Source organism: Podarcis muralis, chromosome Z (genome assembly GCF_964188315.1).
Source record: "Podarcis muralis chromosome Z, rPodMur119.hap1.1, whole genome shotgun sequence".
NCBI lineage: Eukaryota > Metazoa > Chordata > Lepidosauria > Squamata > Lacertidae > Podarcis > Podarcis muralis.
This window is the reverse complement of record NC_135673.1, coordinates 13,788,664-13,803,563: the sequence shown is the minus strand read 5'-3', so window position 1 is coordinate 13,803,563 and position 14,900 is coordinate 13,788,664. Positions and strand designations below refer to the sequence as shown.

Sequence of the window (14,900 nt, the reverse complement as noted above, 5' to 3'; positions counted from 1 at the left end):
AAAAACCAATGGGAGCATGACATAGGATACAAAATAAACACCGCCCAATGGTAAAAAAGTGGTCTAAACCACCATTTAAATCCATTTCAGTCAAAAGAAAAGAACTTACCTTGAAACTTATCTATAGATGGTACTTAATACCACAGAAGTTGGCACTGATACACCCAGGGACCTCATCTAAATGCTGGAGAGGCTACACCTCCATAGGCAAGTACCTCCACATGTGGTGGGAATGCCCCAAAATTCATTCCTTTTGGATATCAGTGCCACAGGAAATAACCACAACAACAAAACAGGTCAGAACTAGCCCTATTAAATATCTTCCAGGACAACAACACACATGGATATGATAAGAAACTCTAAGTCACTTATTCTCAGCAGTGAGAAACATCGTAACTAGACACTGGAAGGACCTATTAGGAGTGAACATAGACCACTGGTACCAAAATGTATGGGAAGCTACCCTATTAGAAAACCTAACCAACAAATTTAAACTATCACAGGGACAAGCAACGGAGGTATGGCTCCTCCTTATCACATATACAGCACAACAAGAAAATGACTTATCCCCCCAACAGAATATGAATCAATATGGCTAATCTGACCCAACAACACTCCCCTCCCCCAACACATACAAACAAACTGCACTGCAACCAACTGAACACAACCAATCAAGCTCTGGACACCCTAATCTCTTGCAAGGCCAATACAAATTAAAAAAAAAGGACCTACCCACGTGGTGCTGACACAAACTCTACACTAACATGATGCAATAGAATGAAAGAATATTACCCCCCATCTCCCTCCCCTTTCTCCCCCCCAATCACATGATGTCTATGACAATAGTGCCTCATACTGAATGTAATCAAACTGTGAAAAAGACTATGAATCGAAAATGGATACATAAGATTATTTTCCTTTATTTGCTTTGTAACACTTAAAGTCGTTAATAAAAACCAATTTAAACATTAAAATCCTGACATTTAATTGCAATATGTTTATCTCCTCACTTCACTCCTGACCACCCAATAGAAGCACAACATGAGCAGGCATCCTTTCAGCTTCTCCAGCTGCTAAACCCAGAGGTGGATCTGAAAGAGGGAAAAGAGAAAACAAGGGTGAGAACAAGAGACCCCTCTCTCTGCCAATGCCAAAGAGGCTTAACTCTGAATATCCCATTTGCATACCAGCCATTGCTAGACCCTTTCAAGGACGGAACCTTAGGTCAAGAATGAGAACCCTTCTATGCCTCAGGGCTGCATCCCCACCTGGGCAACCTTGAGGGCCACATGGCACTGGTGGGTGTGGCCACAGTAAAACATGGGTGGGGCTATTCATGTTAATTTTTCCCTTGCACAATATGCTAGTTTCTACACAAACACATGCATCTCTATCCTTCATCCATGCAAAAAATTTAAGGACTGGCAAGGGTTGTGAACTTCCAAGGGTGAGCGAGAGGGGCCAGGAGGGTCAGATTTGGCTCCTGAGTCAGAGGTTCCCCACCCTTGCCTGAATCCAAGAATCCTGGAGAGTTTGGGGCTTTACAGAGACCTCCGACTGGTCCAGGCTAGTTGAGTGGTCTTGGACCCCCTTTCCCCCAAAAGGGAACAGACTTCTTAAGCTGCTTATTTTTTTAAAAGGGAAGAAAAACCCAAATATCTCTTTCTCACAGCCCAGTGTTACCAATTCTCATATTCCATCCCAAGTGAGTCTTCAATGCACAAGCATTTATTAGGTTTAAAAATAGCCAAACAGTGAGGACTGGAGAACAAGTGTGCCCACTGCTCCACATTCCCCTCACTGCTCCCCATGAGCCAAGGAGGAGGACATCTCCCCAAGATTCCCCCCCCCCAAAGTGTTGAGATTGCCAATCTGCCTGGGTGAAAGGCCCAGCTTATTTTTAGCTTGCTTCATGGCACCTTGCCCTCTTTTGGGTACTTCTACAAGCCTTGCACGTGAGGCAAAGTCCAGAGGCCTTCCCCCTACCCCAACCCACCCCACCAATAAATAATATTTATGTCTCAGGGACTGCTTTGTTTTAACTGCTTGTATGTAAGTTACTCTAGGAGACTTTCTGGCAGAAGAGCAGGTACAAATGCTTTTAAGAAAGAAAGAAAAAAAGAAAGAAAGAAAGAAAGAAAGAAAGAAAGAAAGAAAGAGAAATGATTCCTCTCTGTAGCTCCTGGTGTCTGGATATTTGGCCTCGCTTTGTGCTTCTTGCACCAGTTTCTTTCTTACCCTCTCAGGCTGCCTCTCCAGGCCTTCTCCTTTTGACCCTTCCCCTTTTCCAACACTCTTTTCAAAAGATCATCTGCCCCAAATCTGAGGCCTCCTCCTGCTTGTTCTATAGGGAAACCTGTGGCTCGCCAGATCTCTTGTAAGACTCCATCTCCCATCAGCCCTAACCAGACTGGCCTTAGAAGCTCATGGACCTGAGCAGCTGAGAGCTAATGGCAGGCAAGATTCTTCTTCCCGCTCTTCCTACCTCTGAAATTAAAAGGCAGCTCAGCCAATCACTGCCAGGCTGCACCACTGGCCAGTCCCATAAGCATTGACATCTCCCAGCAGCATACAAAACTTCCTTTGAACATTCTGGGCTTGATTTTTTGATAGCGCTGATAGATTAGTGTTTTTGGTTTGTCTGTTTGTTTGTTTTACTGTACTTTATAGACACCCCTTGTCTCGGCTGAGAGATGAGGGGGAGACTGTATTATGAAAATTGTGTTAATAACAAGAATAACAAAAGGCACAGCTTTTGACCACCTGTGATGCTCCATATATTTTAGACTACTGCCTGGGGCTGATGGGGAGATGGGAGTCTCACAATGCCTCTGCAGGCCAAGACTGATGGGTGCTCTACCACGATGGCAAAGCATGCTTTGGCACAGTGCTTGTGGCTCTCAGGAACTTTTCCAATGGTGGGCACACTGCTGCCTCAGTTTACTCAGGAGAGCTCTGCAACCCACAGAGCATTTACTGAGTTCCCACTTTGCGGAGCATTCCAAAAATAGTTGGTTAAAGTCCTACATTTACAAAGGAAAAAAGTACGGGGTGAAGAATAGAAGAAATGAGCTGCCTATTTCTAAGGGAGGATCAGCTCCCCGGGAGAAACACTGCCTTCTAGATCTTAAGCTTCTCATTAATGTTATTACAAGAGAGGGAACAAAGCCCACAATCATCTCTTGCTGATTCAAAATTCAAGAAGGGATTACCATATTTAATAATATATTTCACCTCAAAAGAAGCTCTCTTTCTGGCACAAAATAAACCGAAAAAACCTACCGACAACGTGGAAGGCAGCACGAGAGAGACTTACGCATTAGACGATCCAAAGCCAAAGCCTGTAAGGGGTGGGGGGGAAAGCAATGTTAAAGGGATTATTGGATGGGTTATATTACAAAACACACATTAAGGAAAGGTGTCAGGATTCCATCAGCACAGTTTCTCTCTGCCCCCTAACCAGTATCCAATCACACCAGTTCTCCAGTCTAGTGTTTAACTCTAACCCGCAACCAAAGCTCTTCTTTTAATTCATACACAGAGGAAGCTGCCTTCTAAAGAGTCAGACCATTGGTTCCATCTAGCTCAGTACTCTGCGGTGATTCCCAGCAACTGGGGACACCTTCCCTCTGACAGGAGAGGTAGAACACAGCCTAATTCCTCCTTGAATTTGTCTAACCCCCTTTTAGAGCCGCCCAAGTTAGTGGCTGTAACTACTTCTTGTGAGACCAATTTTAATTATGGGCTGTGTGAAGGAGGACTTCCATTTTCCCTGTTCTGAGAAAAAAATCCTCAAAACATCTAAGAACCAGGTGGAGGGCAAGGACAAGGGGATGGAAACTCTGCACATGCTCATGAGCAGACTTTGCAAACCCCTACTTAGAAGCCGCAGAGAGCAATAAGCCCGAGAAATGAATGGCGGCAGAAGGTTTCTGGGTTTGGGGGCTTAACATCAGCTTTGGTGTGTTTTGTAAATTGCTAAAAATATTTAAACAATTTATGTACTGCTTAACTGCAATTATCTCTAGGTGGTTAAAAAGGCTCTAACCCTTACATAAAGGTTTTAAAAGTGTGGGTTAAAATATACATCTCTTTCTTTTTTCCCACCCCCAAAGGGGAATGAAAGGAAGTACGCTGGATACAGTTATGTCGCTCAGTCTCTCCAACAGAGAGCCAGTGTGGTGTAGCCAGTTAAAAGTGTTGGACTAGGGTTTAAATCCACGTTTGGCCACAAAGTTCACTGGATGTGACCTTGAGCCAGTCATTGCCTCTCAGCATAACCTACCTCACAGGGTTGTTGTGAGTGGTTGAATGAGGGAGAGATACCATGTACACCACCCTGAGCAACTTGGAGAGAAAGGTGGGACATAAATGCAATATAAAAAAATTAAAAAGCAACCCCTGCTCCCCTTTAAGATACGATTAAGCTTGGTTTGCATCTGAAATCCAGCCTCTAACAGGTTATGACCAAGTGCTGAAGCTCCCCACGCTCCCACTTCTCCAAACTCCCTTCTATTTAGGGTCAAGAACAGCTCATACCTCCTCCTCCACTCGACCCGAAACCGGAGAAGCCAGTGCCTTGTGTGCCAAAACCCGTGGGCTGCTGAGAGAGGGATCCAAAGGTAGGGGTGTTCTGGCTTGCTAGCGTTCCGAATGACACTGTGTTGGCTGTGCCGCCAAACCTGTGGAACATAGAGCAGGAGCAAGCAGTGGGTTAAAGAGAGTGTGGCTTTTAAAAAAGATAAGTGAAGCAAAAGGAGCTAGATGAAGGCAGAAATCCACAATCAGCCAACTTGGCTGCTGTGAATGGCAAGGGAGGCCATGTTGGTACTGCTGCCTGGATTGGTGTTCTTCCCGGACAGGGTCTTCTCAATGGTGGCTCCCCGTTGGTGGAATGCCCTCCTTGGTGAGGTGCATCTGCCCTCCTTTTATTAACAGAGCCACCCACCTGCCAATCAACTGACATTGTAATGACATCGGGCAATGGGGTGCTTTGAAGTTCCCACAGTGAGGACTTCAAAGCACTGTACAAGGCTGGTAAATAGAATAGCACAGTGTGCTGTAGTACCACTGATCAGCTGATGGTCAAGGTTTCAATGCACTAAGCAGGGGCTCCCTGGGTTTGGTTCTTTGCAAGCCCCAAAGATCAGCTGGTGGCAGCAGCCCCATGGAGCTCGAAGTAAGCTGATAGGCACTGCGTGACTTCCAATCCCAGCTCACTTTGCTATCACAGTTCTCCATGGGGAACTCTGTAGTGCAGCCAATCCTAACCAGCTTGGTGATTTGCAATGAAAGCATGCTTCCCTGGCTTTAAGGTTCCTGACTGCACAATGGCAGCTGTCCCTTGCACAGGTGGGTAGGGTTTGGGGGAAATTGTATAATTCATTGCTGTTACCTGCCCCAGGACCTTCTGGCAAAGGGTAAGTAAGAAATCTGATTACAGAAATCAATATAATGAAATGTAGTGAAATGAAGGGTGGCTTGCAGAATATTTATTCAAATGAAGAAAGAAAAATGGGGCACCTGGATATCACTGCAAACCCCCCCTCCCAAGACCCTGTTGTTGTTTTGTTGTTGCTTTTGTTGTTGTGGCTTACCCGAATCCTCCAGCGTTGGCAGCCGCCGTCCCCTCTCCGAAGACTTTGCCTCCCGTCGAGCCCAGAGGGCTTGCAAAGGCTGGGGCTGAACCGAATGCTGGCACCCCTCCGAACCCGGGGGAGCCCCCAAAAGTGGGAGGGCTGCCGAACACAGGAGCAGCTCCAAAGCCACCTGAGCAAACACAGAGGCAAACAAAGAAAAAAAAAAGGGAAAGGGACATACACAAGCAAAAGAATAAATAAAAAGTCAAAATAACAGAGAGAGAGAGAAAGAGAGAGAAAGGCAAGGCAAGAAGAGCAAAAAAAAAAAGAAGAAATCAGAGTTAGGTCATTTCCCAGTGCAGAAGGCCCACAGACCACAACTTGTGGGGGAGAGGGGCTTTATTTGTGCTGCAGAAGCAATGGGACCCTGACACACTTTCAAAAGCCCCCATTTCATCCTAGAAAACATGAAGTCGGTAAATATTACAAAATACCCTCTGGCCTCCTTTTTTAAGGTGCAACTAAAAAAAGGAAATTGGGGGGGGGGGGGACAATAGTCTGATGAGTCCTCTCTGTTTTTGGCCTCTTGGGCAAAGCAAAGAACGTAGATCAGGCTCAACACCTTTTTGGATGCCAGAACTCACGATTTTGAACTCTCTCTGTAAGAGACTCTTTCTGTGTGTGTGTGTGTGTGTGTGTGTGTGTGTGTGAGAGAGAGAGAGAGAGAGAGAGAGAGAGAGAGAGAGAGAGAGAGAGAGAAGCATTGCTTAATTCAAGAGGCAAAAGTGGGAATGGGGTGGGGAGGCAGAAAGGAACAGCTTTAGGCAGAGGAAGGCCTTAGCTAGCGTTTTCCTCTTTTTCTTTTAGAGTTGCAGTCTATGTCTGCATTTACAGCACTGCATTTACAGCACTGCATTCCCCCCAACTTCCCATCTAAGGGGAACCTCAACCTCCTGCTGGCCTTCATTCGAGAGAGTCCGGATGTGCCCGAGAACTGCAAATCGGCAACCATCACCCCAACTCTCCACTCCCCCCCCCCAAGAATGCACCAAAAAGAGAGAGAGAGAAAGAGAGAGAGGGTGGGTTTGGGGATAGGGGAGTTTGTCATTAAGAGCTGCCTTCTTCACCCTCCATACAGCACTTACTGCAAAAGGGGTGGCTAGATTCTGCAGGCATGTCCTTAAGAAGAAAAACCTTGGACATGAATTAAAAGAAAAACAGGCCAAGAACGCCCGCTCTAGAGTGCCTGCATGAAAAAGCAGCAGTTGCTGCTGCCGCCAGCAGCAGCAGCTCTCAGCAAAAGATGGGGAAAAGGAGGGGGGAAGCTATAGCAGTTGCTAAGGTAGCTGTTTTCTGATGTCGCCAGCAAAACTGCAACCATTTCAGCACAGCGGTGTGTTGCACCCTAGAGGCAAGCTATCCACACACCCCTGACCTGCCACAAGCAGACCAGGAGGAAAGCAAGACATTCCCAAGTCTATGATGCCATTTCCTGTCGCCCCACTTTCATTTTAACCGATGCCAAGAATTATTTATTTATCAGTGTTTGCACATTACTCTTCCGTTCCAGCCCCTGAAAAAGGCTCCTAGAGCAGCCTGTATCTGTGAAATCAACTGAAAACAAGGCTGGCTTACAAGCTTTAAAAAGAAAAGAAACACATGACAAACGAGGAAAATGGGACAAGAAGGGAAGAGGAAAAAAGCAAATCTGGGCACCAGTTCTTAAACAGCCATTCTTATAAGGACCAGCTGGCTTGATGGAGCTGGTATTCTGGCAGAGCTGATGGGATGAGCCCTGCTTCCCATCTCTCCTACTGAGGCAGCCTAATGGGAATGACTGGTGACAGCTGAGGGAGGGGGGTCTTTATCCCCCCCCCCAAAAGGTTATTTTCTGAACTGCTTTTCAGGGCCATGCTTTCACAAAGAAACGTACGTAAAAAAGGAAGGAGAGACTAGGTGTATGGGAAATAAAAAGTATTCAAGGTCTGCTTGAAAGTCTGCTTGCAGCTTCTCTCATACAGCCAGTAACATCTCGGCCCTTTCCTAGGAATGCAAAAAAGCCCTTGGGCATGATTCACACTGGGAGTGACATCATCACACACCATCTTTTGAGCCTCTCCTGTAAAAACAAGCTCACGGCTCACACAAGAAGTGTGTGACACTGAGCCAAGAACTGAACCAATTTGTTTGCCTTCAGCTCACCAACGTGACAGCAGGTACAAATCTGGCTAGTGGGAAGGAATGTGTGATGGAGCCTTTCTGGTGGTGGCCTCTTCGCCTATGTAACTTCCTTCTCTGGGAGAGACATTTGTTTCCACCCCCATTTTCTTCAGACACACCTTTTCCAATTCACCTTTGGTTAGGAAGCTGGTGGGGCGTTAGAATACCCTCCCCTATTGTCAGCATGATGGCATCTGATGACACAGGCTGACTTGACAGTCGGTGGGGATGGGTGCTGTTTTTGTGTGTTTATGCTGCTCTTTTTTTAGCTTTTGGAAATTTCCAACTCTGTGTGGTTTTGAAGACCAGAGCCGCAATGCTGTTATTTAATTGTGTTTTGTGTTACAATTTTTATTTATTTATCTGCAACTCCCTTCGAAACGGTCTTGGTCCTGCAAAGCAGCATAAAATAATAATATTCTAAAGTAAAGGAGGAAAGCCAAAGAAAGCAGCCCTGTTGGGTCAGACCAAAAGCCCATCATCACAGGGGTGGATAACATCAGGTCTGGGGGACAAATGTAGCCCCTCCAAGGGCTCCCCTGCCTAGTCCTTGGGACTCTCCACAGACAACACACACAACCCTACTTTGCACCTTCCTTGGCCAAAATGTGCCCTTGAACTCTGACAATGCCTTTTGCTTGCCTGGATGGAGAACAGCAAGTGGATGTGAGAAGAAACCTTCCTACAGGGACAAATGTCCCTATAAAGGGACAATTGATAATCATTGCTCCACCCACTATTGCCTCTGGACCTCTCCAGCACCGGCATGCAGCCCTTGGGCTTAGAAAGTGTCCATACCCCATGCCAATCCAGTCCAAAACTCCGTTTTCCCACATAGTGGGCTGTCAAATGCATCCTGGGGGCCCATAAGTAGGATGGGAAAACCAAAGCCCACTCTTCCATTGTCTGCCCCCTAGCATGCTAACAACTGTGGACAACCTTTGCCCTCCTTCATGAATTTCTCCACTGCCCATTAAAGACCACCAAGACAGCTTGTGGCAGAAAATTCCACACATTAAATTCTCCATTGTCCAAAGAATTAATTTCTTTAGTCTGTCCTGAATCTACTGTCTAACAACTTGAGTTTGAGTATTACGGAAAAGGAAGTGGGGAATCCTATATCCCCCTCCTCCACACCATGAATAATTTGATATGCCTCTATTGTACCTATGCATCAAGTGTAGGTATGATGGAACAGTGGTGAGAAACCAGTGCCCCTTCAGACATGGCTGGACAACAACTCCCATCATTCCTGACCACTGTGCCCTGCTGGCTGATGGAAGCTGGAGTCCAATGACATCTGGAGGGCCACAGGTTCCCCATCCTTGGGATAAAAGCTGGCGGGGGGATTCAATTAAAAGAAAGCAACACCCAACCCCTAAGTTCCCTCTTAGGAAAGGTGCCACTTATGATCATTCTGGCTGACCTTCTCTTTTTTGACCTAAAAAACCCACATCTGCACAGTGGCTCTGTTAACAGGTGATGCATGACAAGTCAGAACAAGTTTTTGCCTTATTGGGAACAAGAGGCATGCTTCTGCTGAGTTGTCTGATCACTCCTCACTTTGCTCTTACCCTGGCATGAGACAGGAGAAACAAGTCAGGAAGCCACAACTAAGACTGGCTTCCTGTAACATCCAAAGCTGAGGCTGGGGTTTGCTTTTCCCACACAAGGTAGGTTTTGAAAGCAAACGAAGAACCATGGTTGAAGGCTGTGGCTTGTGAATCTGACTTGCCAGGGAAAAACAAACCACACAGGTTTGTCATAGTAAGCCAAGCTTAACTGTGCCCTCTCGGTTTGCTTCTCCTGCTTGCACCAGAGGGAGCAGCCAAGTGAGAGCAACCAGGCTGGGCAGGGTTCACTTCCTGCTAAACCACGGTTTACTGGAACACACAAGCATCACCTGCATTTCAACTGAGGCTGCCCTGCAGATGTACATAGAGGAATCATGCAGTGGCGTAGCGTGGGTTGTGAGCACCCGGGGCAAGGCAAGTAATTTGCGCCCCCTAACCCATGGATTTGCGCCTCCTAACCCGTGGATTTGTGCCCCCTAACCTGTGGATTTGCCCTAACCCCAGATGTTGCGCCCGGTGTAGCCAGCACCCCCTGCACCCCCCACGCTACGCCACTGGAATCATGATACCGGCTACTCCTATTTTCTGTCCATTTGCCAATAATCCCTGGCATGGAATTAACTCCCCTCCCCCAGTCTTCCATGCAGCTCACATTTTTTACTGTTTTACGTGCACACTTTTCAACACACACTTCCATCTTATTAACAGGCTGCCTGTCTGCTACAAGAAATGACTACCAATATAGCTCCTTGCTGACTGGAGGTGCATTTTAATACCCTGGGTGAAATTCCAGTCCCGACCAATGTAACAGATACTACCCGGTTGTAAACACAACTGTCTGGGGGGGGGGGGGAGAGAGAGAGCTGCAGCTGAATTATTTAGCGGAGATTAGAGATCCAGTGACACTTTTGTCCATGAGCCATTGGGTTTTACCAATGTCCTCCAAGTTTCGTGGGAACCAACGCATGTATTGCAAGTTAAGAACATAAGAAGAGCCTGGTTGCTGCACCATGCTATAAGTCTAGCTGGCCCAATATCCTGTTCTCACTGTGGCCAACCAGATGCCCCAGTGAGAAGCTTGCAAGCAAGACTTGAGTGCAACACTGCTCTCCCCTCTTGCAATTCTCAGCAACTAGTATTCAGAGTCAAGCTGCCTCCAATAGCACTATATATCATGTTCTACCGTAAGGGGACCTGCGGCATGCAAAGCAGGTGCTCAGCCACTGAGCTGTGGTCATTTCCTTTCTGCCATCCACCAGTACCAGTGGCACAGGGAACCAGCACCTGATCTACAGAGCTCCTGGTCTGAGCTGCAGAGCACCCTGATATGAATTTAAGAAGAGCCTGGCTGCTGGATCAGGCCAAAGGCCCATCTAAATCCACCATGCTATTCTCACAGTGGTCAACCAGATGACCCAAAAGGAAGCCTGACAGCAGGACATAAGCACAACCATTAAAAGTCACAACATACAAGGGTCACCCATCCTTTTGGGCCCTGTGGTAACACTAATATAGTATTGAGGGCACCATCCTCGATGGTTGCTTCTCCCCACCCTCCTTTTGGGTCTGTTCACTACATATCTAGAGAAATATGTGATCTACAATTTGATGACAACAGTGGTGGGGAAAGACCTATAAAAAGAAGAAGACCTGTTTTACCATAATCAACACTTGTGTACATGGTTGCCTCCTCCCTCCCTCTGTGCATGTGTCTGACTCTACTTTCTCCCCTGACTCCTGCAGCACCCCACTTTCTCTCCCCTCACTGCCTCTCAGTTGTTCTCTTTTCCTCTCAACACGCTCCGGAATCAGACCCTTTGCACCTCCTGGCTGCACAGTTTTCTGTTCGGCAGCCAATCTGAGCCTTGAAAAGAAGAAAGAAGTGAAAAGTGGAAGGGAGAACACGAGAGCATTAGAAGTGTCTGGCTGCTGTATCAGGCAAGTGGCTCATCTTGCCCTGTATCAGGTTCCCACAAGGCCCAACCGGAAGCCACAAGGGAAAACCCACAAGAAAACTCAAAGCCAGTGTCCCCTACGTGGTGATGTGTAAGTTGGCCTAGAACACAAGATCTGATGTAACTATTGTTCAAAAGGCAGGAGGATCTTCCCCATGCTAGAAGAACGAGTTCTCCCCATTTCTCCCCATAGTGGGGAAAGCTTGGTTGTAGAGCATCCACTCTACATGCAGAAGGTCCCAGGTTCAATCCCTAGCATCTCTAGGTAGAGCTGAAACCCTGGGAGAAGGGCCATTTCTGCCAGTCAGCACTGACTCTACTGGCGCAGATGGACCAAAGGGTCTGACTTGGCGGTAGGCAGCTTCCTATGTTCACAAGAAGAAACAATAGACAAACTAATACCTGCTTTAGTCGGGCTGGAGAACCCAAAGCCTTGAGATGCCACGCTCCCTCCACCAGAGCTGAATGTGCCCATCGGCTTCTGCTCGCCAAAGGAGGCGGTGGTGCCAAATCCAAAGGTCTTGGCACCGCTGTTTCCAAAAAGGCTTGATGTATCTGGGGCGGGGAGAAACGAGAGTCTTTTCTTACATACCAGAAAAAGGCCCGCCTCCCCCCAAAAGTGCCCAAAGCCCAATGGGGGGGAGACACAATGAGGATCAGGGGTTTAAGATGGCACATGTCGCTGCTTGAACAGCATATTTTCTGGAAATGTAAAGACTCCCCCCCCTTTTTTCATTGAACTTCAGGACCATTAGACTTATTATCTGAACTGCTACTGCTGCTATACCACATGCACACATATACACTCCCTGAGAAGATTGTATGGAATTCTCTTCCTGGTCAAATAGGCTAGACACACTGGGATGTTTTTCCTCCCCTCTGCACTATTTGGCTTTCTGGGCTCCCTCAAGCCATCTGCTTTTCAGAAGAGGTTGACCATCTGAACCAGCAACAACCAGTCTTGAATCAAAGAAGTGATGTCTGCAGGAGGAGGGGGGGGGCTTTGTATCAGACTGCCCATCTTAAAATGTGAATATTGAGCATCATGACACCACAGAAAAGGGCAGGGTGGCCCCTCTATGAAGAGCAAGAGAAAAGATTGTAAATGACAACAGTCTATTGATAGCCACCAATGAAAAAATTACCACCTTATCATGGATGCCAGGAACCAGTCACATGTAATAAGCAGAAAAATAGGGTTCTGAGAGCAGCCCCAATGCTATCACTTGAAGGCCCAATTGGGCCTACCTCCCTGATGGGTTGAGCAAAAGGGCTACAGATGAAGCCACACCATTCTGGATTCAGGACACTAGGGCTACTTGTTCCTGCATTTTCAGCAAAGGAGTAAGACAGATGCACTATAATGTGCACAAAGAGAGAGGATAAAGCCTGTCTTCTCAAAGTGCCTCTACATTCATGTCCAGTTATGGCTCACAGAAGTGAAAGCCTCACTGATCTTCAGAATCAGAATCCTCTTTCAAACCCCAGCAAAGTTCAAAGTGTTGTGAGTGTGTGGAAACGTCTCTTTACCACTCGAGGATAAGGCACATGCGTATGTTCCTAGACCTATTTGTCCTTAGATTTAGGGGAATGGGCTCAAGACTGCAGCTTCTTTCTGAACCCAGCCCCCTTTATTAATTTTGTGTGTGTGTGTGTGTGTGTGTGTGTGTGTGTGTGTGAGAGAGAGAGAGAGAGAGAGAGAGAGAGAGAGAGAGAGAAAATACATATATTTCTGGATTATTCACTACATTAATTTGGATTAGAAAATAATAATAATAATAATAATAATAATAATTTGTAAGAATACTAACAAATCATCAACTCATAAGAAAAATATCTTGGTGATGTACAAAAAAATTACATTATACAATCAGGTGCACCGGCTAGCCTCCCGAATTGAGGGGGCACTTTGGTGCGTGACATCATACACCCCTCTGCACGACCTGCCCCTGCCCGCCTGGCGGCAGCAGGATATAAGATGGACAGAGGGCGATTGCCCCTCTCCACACGTCCCAGCCCCACCCAGCACATGAGTGCTCTCCCGGTGGCGTCAGGTGGCAGGGAAGGGCGGCCTGCTCAACACTGGCGGGGCCCAGCCCCCTGCCCACAAATACGGAGGGGGCTGAAGCTCTTTCCGCCCCCTATAGTTGGCTGATCATAATGTAGAAAAGAATGACCACTGCTGAATCAAATTAATGCCCTAAAAGTGCTCAGTGGCAGAAAAGCATTTTCAGCAGGTGACAAAATGTCAAAACTGTAGGTACTCATCTCATTTCAATAGGAACAAGGTTCCAAAATACTGGCGCCACTACATTAAAAAGCCTTAGTATGCACTGGAGCTAAATCAGGGAGAGGAACCTCTTTCAGAACTTTCCCTTCTGGACAACCTTCCTGGGGCCGCATGCCAGGGTGGAAAGGGCCAGTGGCAAATGTGGTGGAGCAACGAATGGCAATTCTGCTTTTGTACAGTAGGCTAGTTTCTACACACCTTCACATACACAGACCCCTCTCTATCCTCCAACAGGGCAAGCAAGAGGCATGATCAGAGTTCAAGGACACATTGCAGCCAGGCAAACACACTCAAGGAGGGTGTGAAGTAGGGTTGGGGTGGGGACTTGGGAGAGTTAAGAGTGCTGAGGGTTGTTAAGTGACCCTTCTTCCCCTCCTGGAGTGGTTTCTACAATCAATCTTTCTTCCCAGGGAACTCTGGGAACTGTAGCTCTGTGAGGTGGGACAGCAGTCTGAGCACCCTGAACAAACTACAGTTCCCAGAATTCTTTGGGGGAAGCCATGACTGTTCAAAGTGGGACCATAGTGCTTTAAGTGTATGGTGAGAGTGGGGCCTTTTGCAAAGACAGAAATGGAAACACAACTTAACACAAAAGTTAAAACACCTCTAAAAGGCCTGACAAGACCTATCTCACATCCAGCAGGAGAGGGGCCCAGAGAAGGGCCTCCGGTGCAGAAATTTAATACAAAAGCAGGTTTATGTGTAAAGAGACACCTAAGTGGTACATGGGTCCTAAGCTGCTTATAGGGACACTGAACTGAGCCCATGTGAACCAAGATTTGAAATCACAAACCCAGGAGCTCTGTAACTAATAGTTGGCCGCCAAGCAGACTTGCTCTCCCTACCACTGTCACTTCCAAAATCAATTCCCATCCCCACCCTTGGCTTTGTTGCTACTGTGAAAGCCAAAAGATTCTGGTTGGCCTAGAAAAGGGGTCAGCAAAATTCTTCAGCAGGGGGCCAGTCCACTGTCCCTCAGACCTTGTGGAGGGAGAATGATGCAAGAGCACCACGAGCCCCGCTGGCTGCTTACAAGCGGCAGGGGCTGGCAGCGGCAGAGGGATGATGAGCGGAGAGCGAAAGGGCTCCAGAGAGGGGCTGCTTAAAATGGCAGCCACTCAAGCGCTGCTGCTGCTGGCAACAACAAAGCCCAGCCCCCTTCCTCCTCCAGGCAGGGCAGGGAGAAGTCAGGAGGAGGGAAGGAGGAGGCGCTGCCGCCGCCATGTGAGGGAAAGGGAGGGAGAGGAAAAGAACGCGCACGCACTGGTGATCCATGCGGTGA

At 47.3% G+C, this 14,900-nt stretch overlaps 1 protein-coding gene across 6 annotated transcripts in view; it reads right to left on the bottom strand.

The window, feature by feature from the left end:
• Nucleotides 1-900: 900 nt before the first annotated feature.
• The window catches only part of NUP214 (nucleoporin 214), an 83,604-nt gene continuing 69,604 nt past the window's right edge, over nt 901-14,900 (bottom strand). For 4 of the 6 annotated variants that reach the window (XM_028714310.2, XM_028714311.2, XM_028714312.2 and 1 more), the window contains 5 exons: nt 11,731-11,883; nt 5,598-5,769; nt 4,540-4,682; nt 3,317-3,341; nt 901-1,091 (listed from right to left, as the gene is read on the bottom strand). In XM_028714310.2, coding sequence (XP_028570143.2) covers nt 1,058-1,091; nt 3,317-3,341; nt 4,540-4,682; nt 5,598-5,769; nt 11,731-11,883 — 527 coding nt within the window. In that variant the 3' untranslated portion in view covers nt 901-1,057. Of the gene's footprint in view, nt 1,092-3,282; nt 3,342-4,539; nt 4,683-5,597; nt 5,770-11,730; nt 11,884-14,900 lie in introns of all 6 variants that reach the window. The other 2 variants (XM_028714313.2, XM_028714314.2) reach the window with 2 other exon arrangements.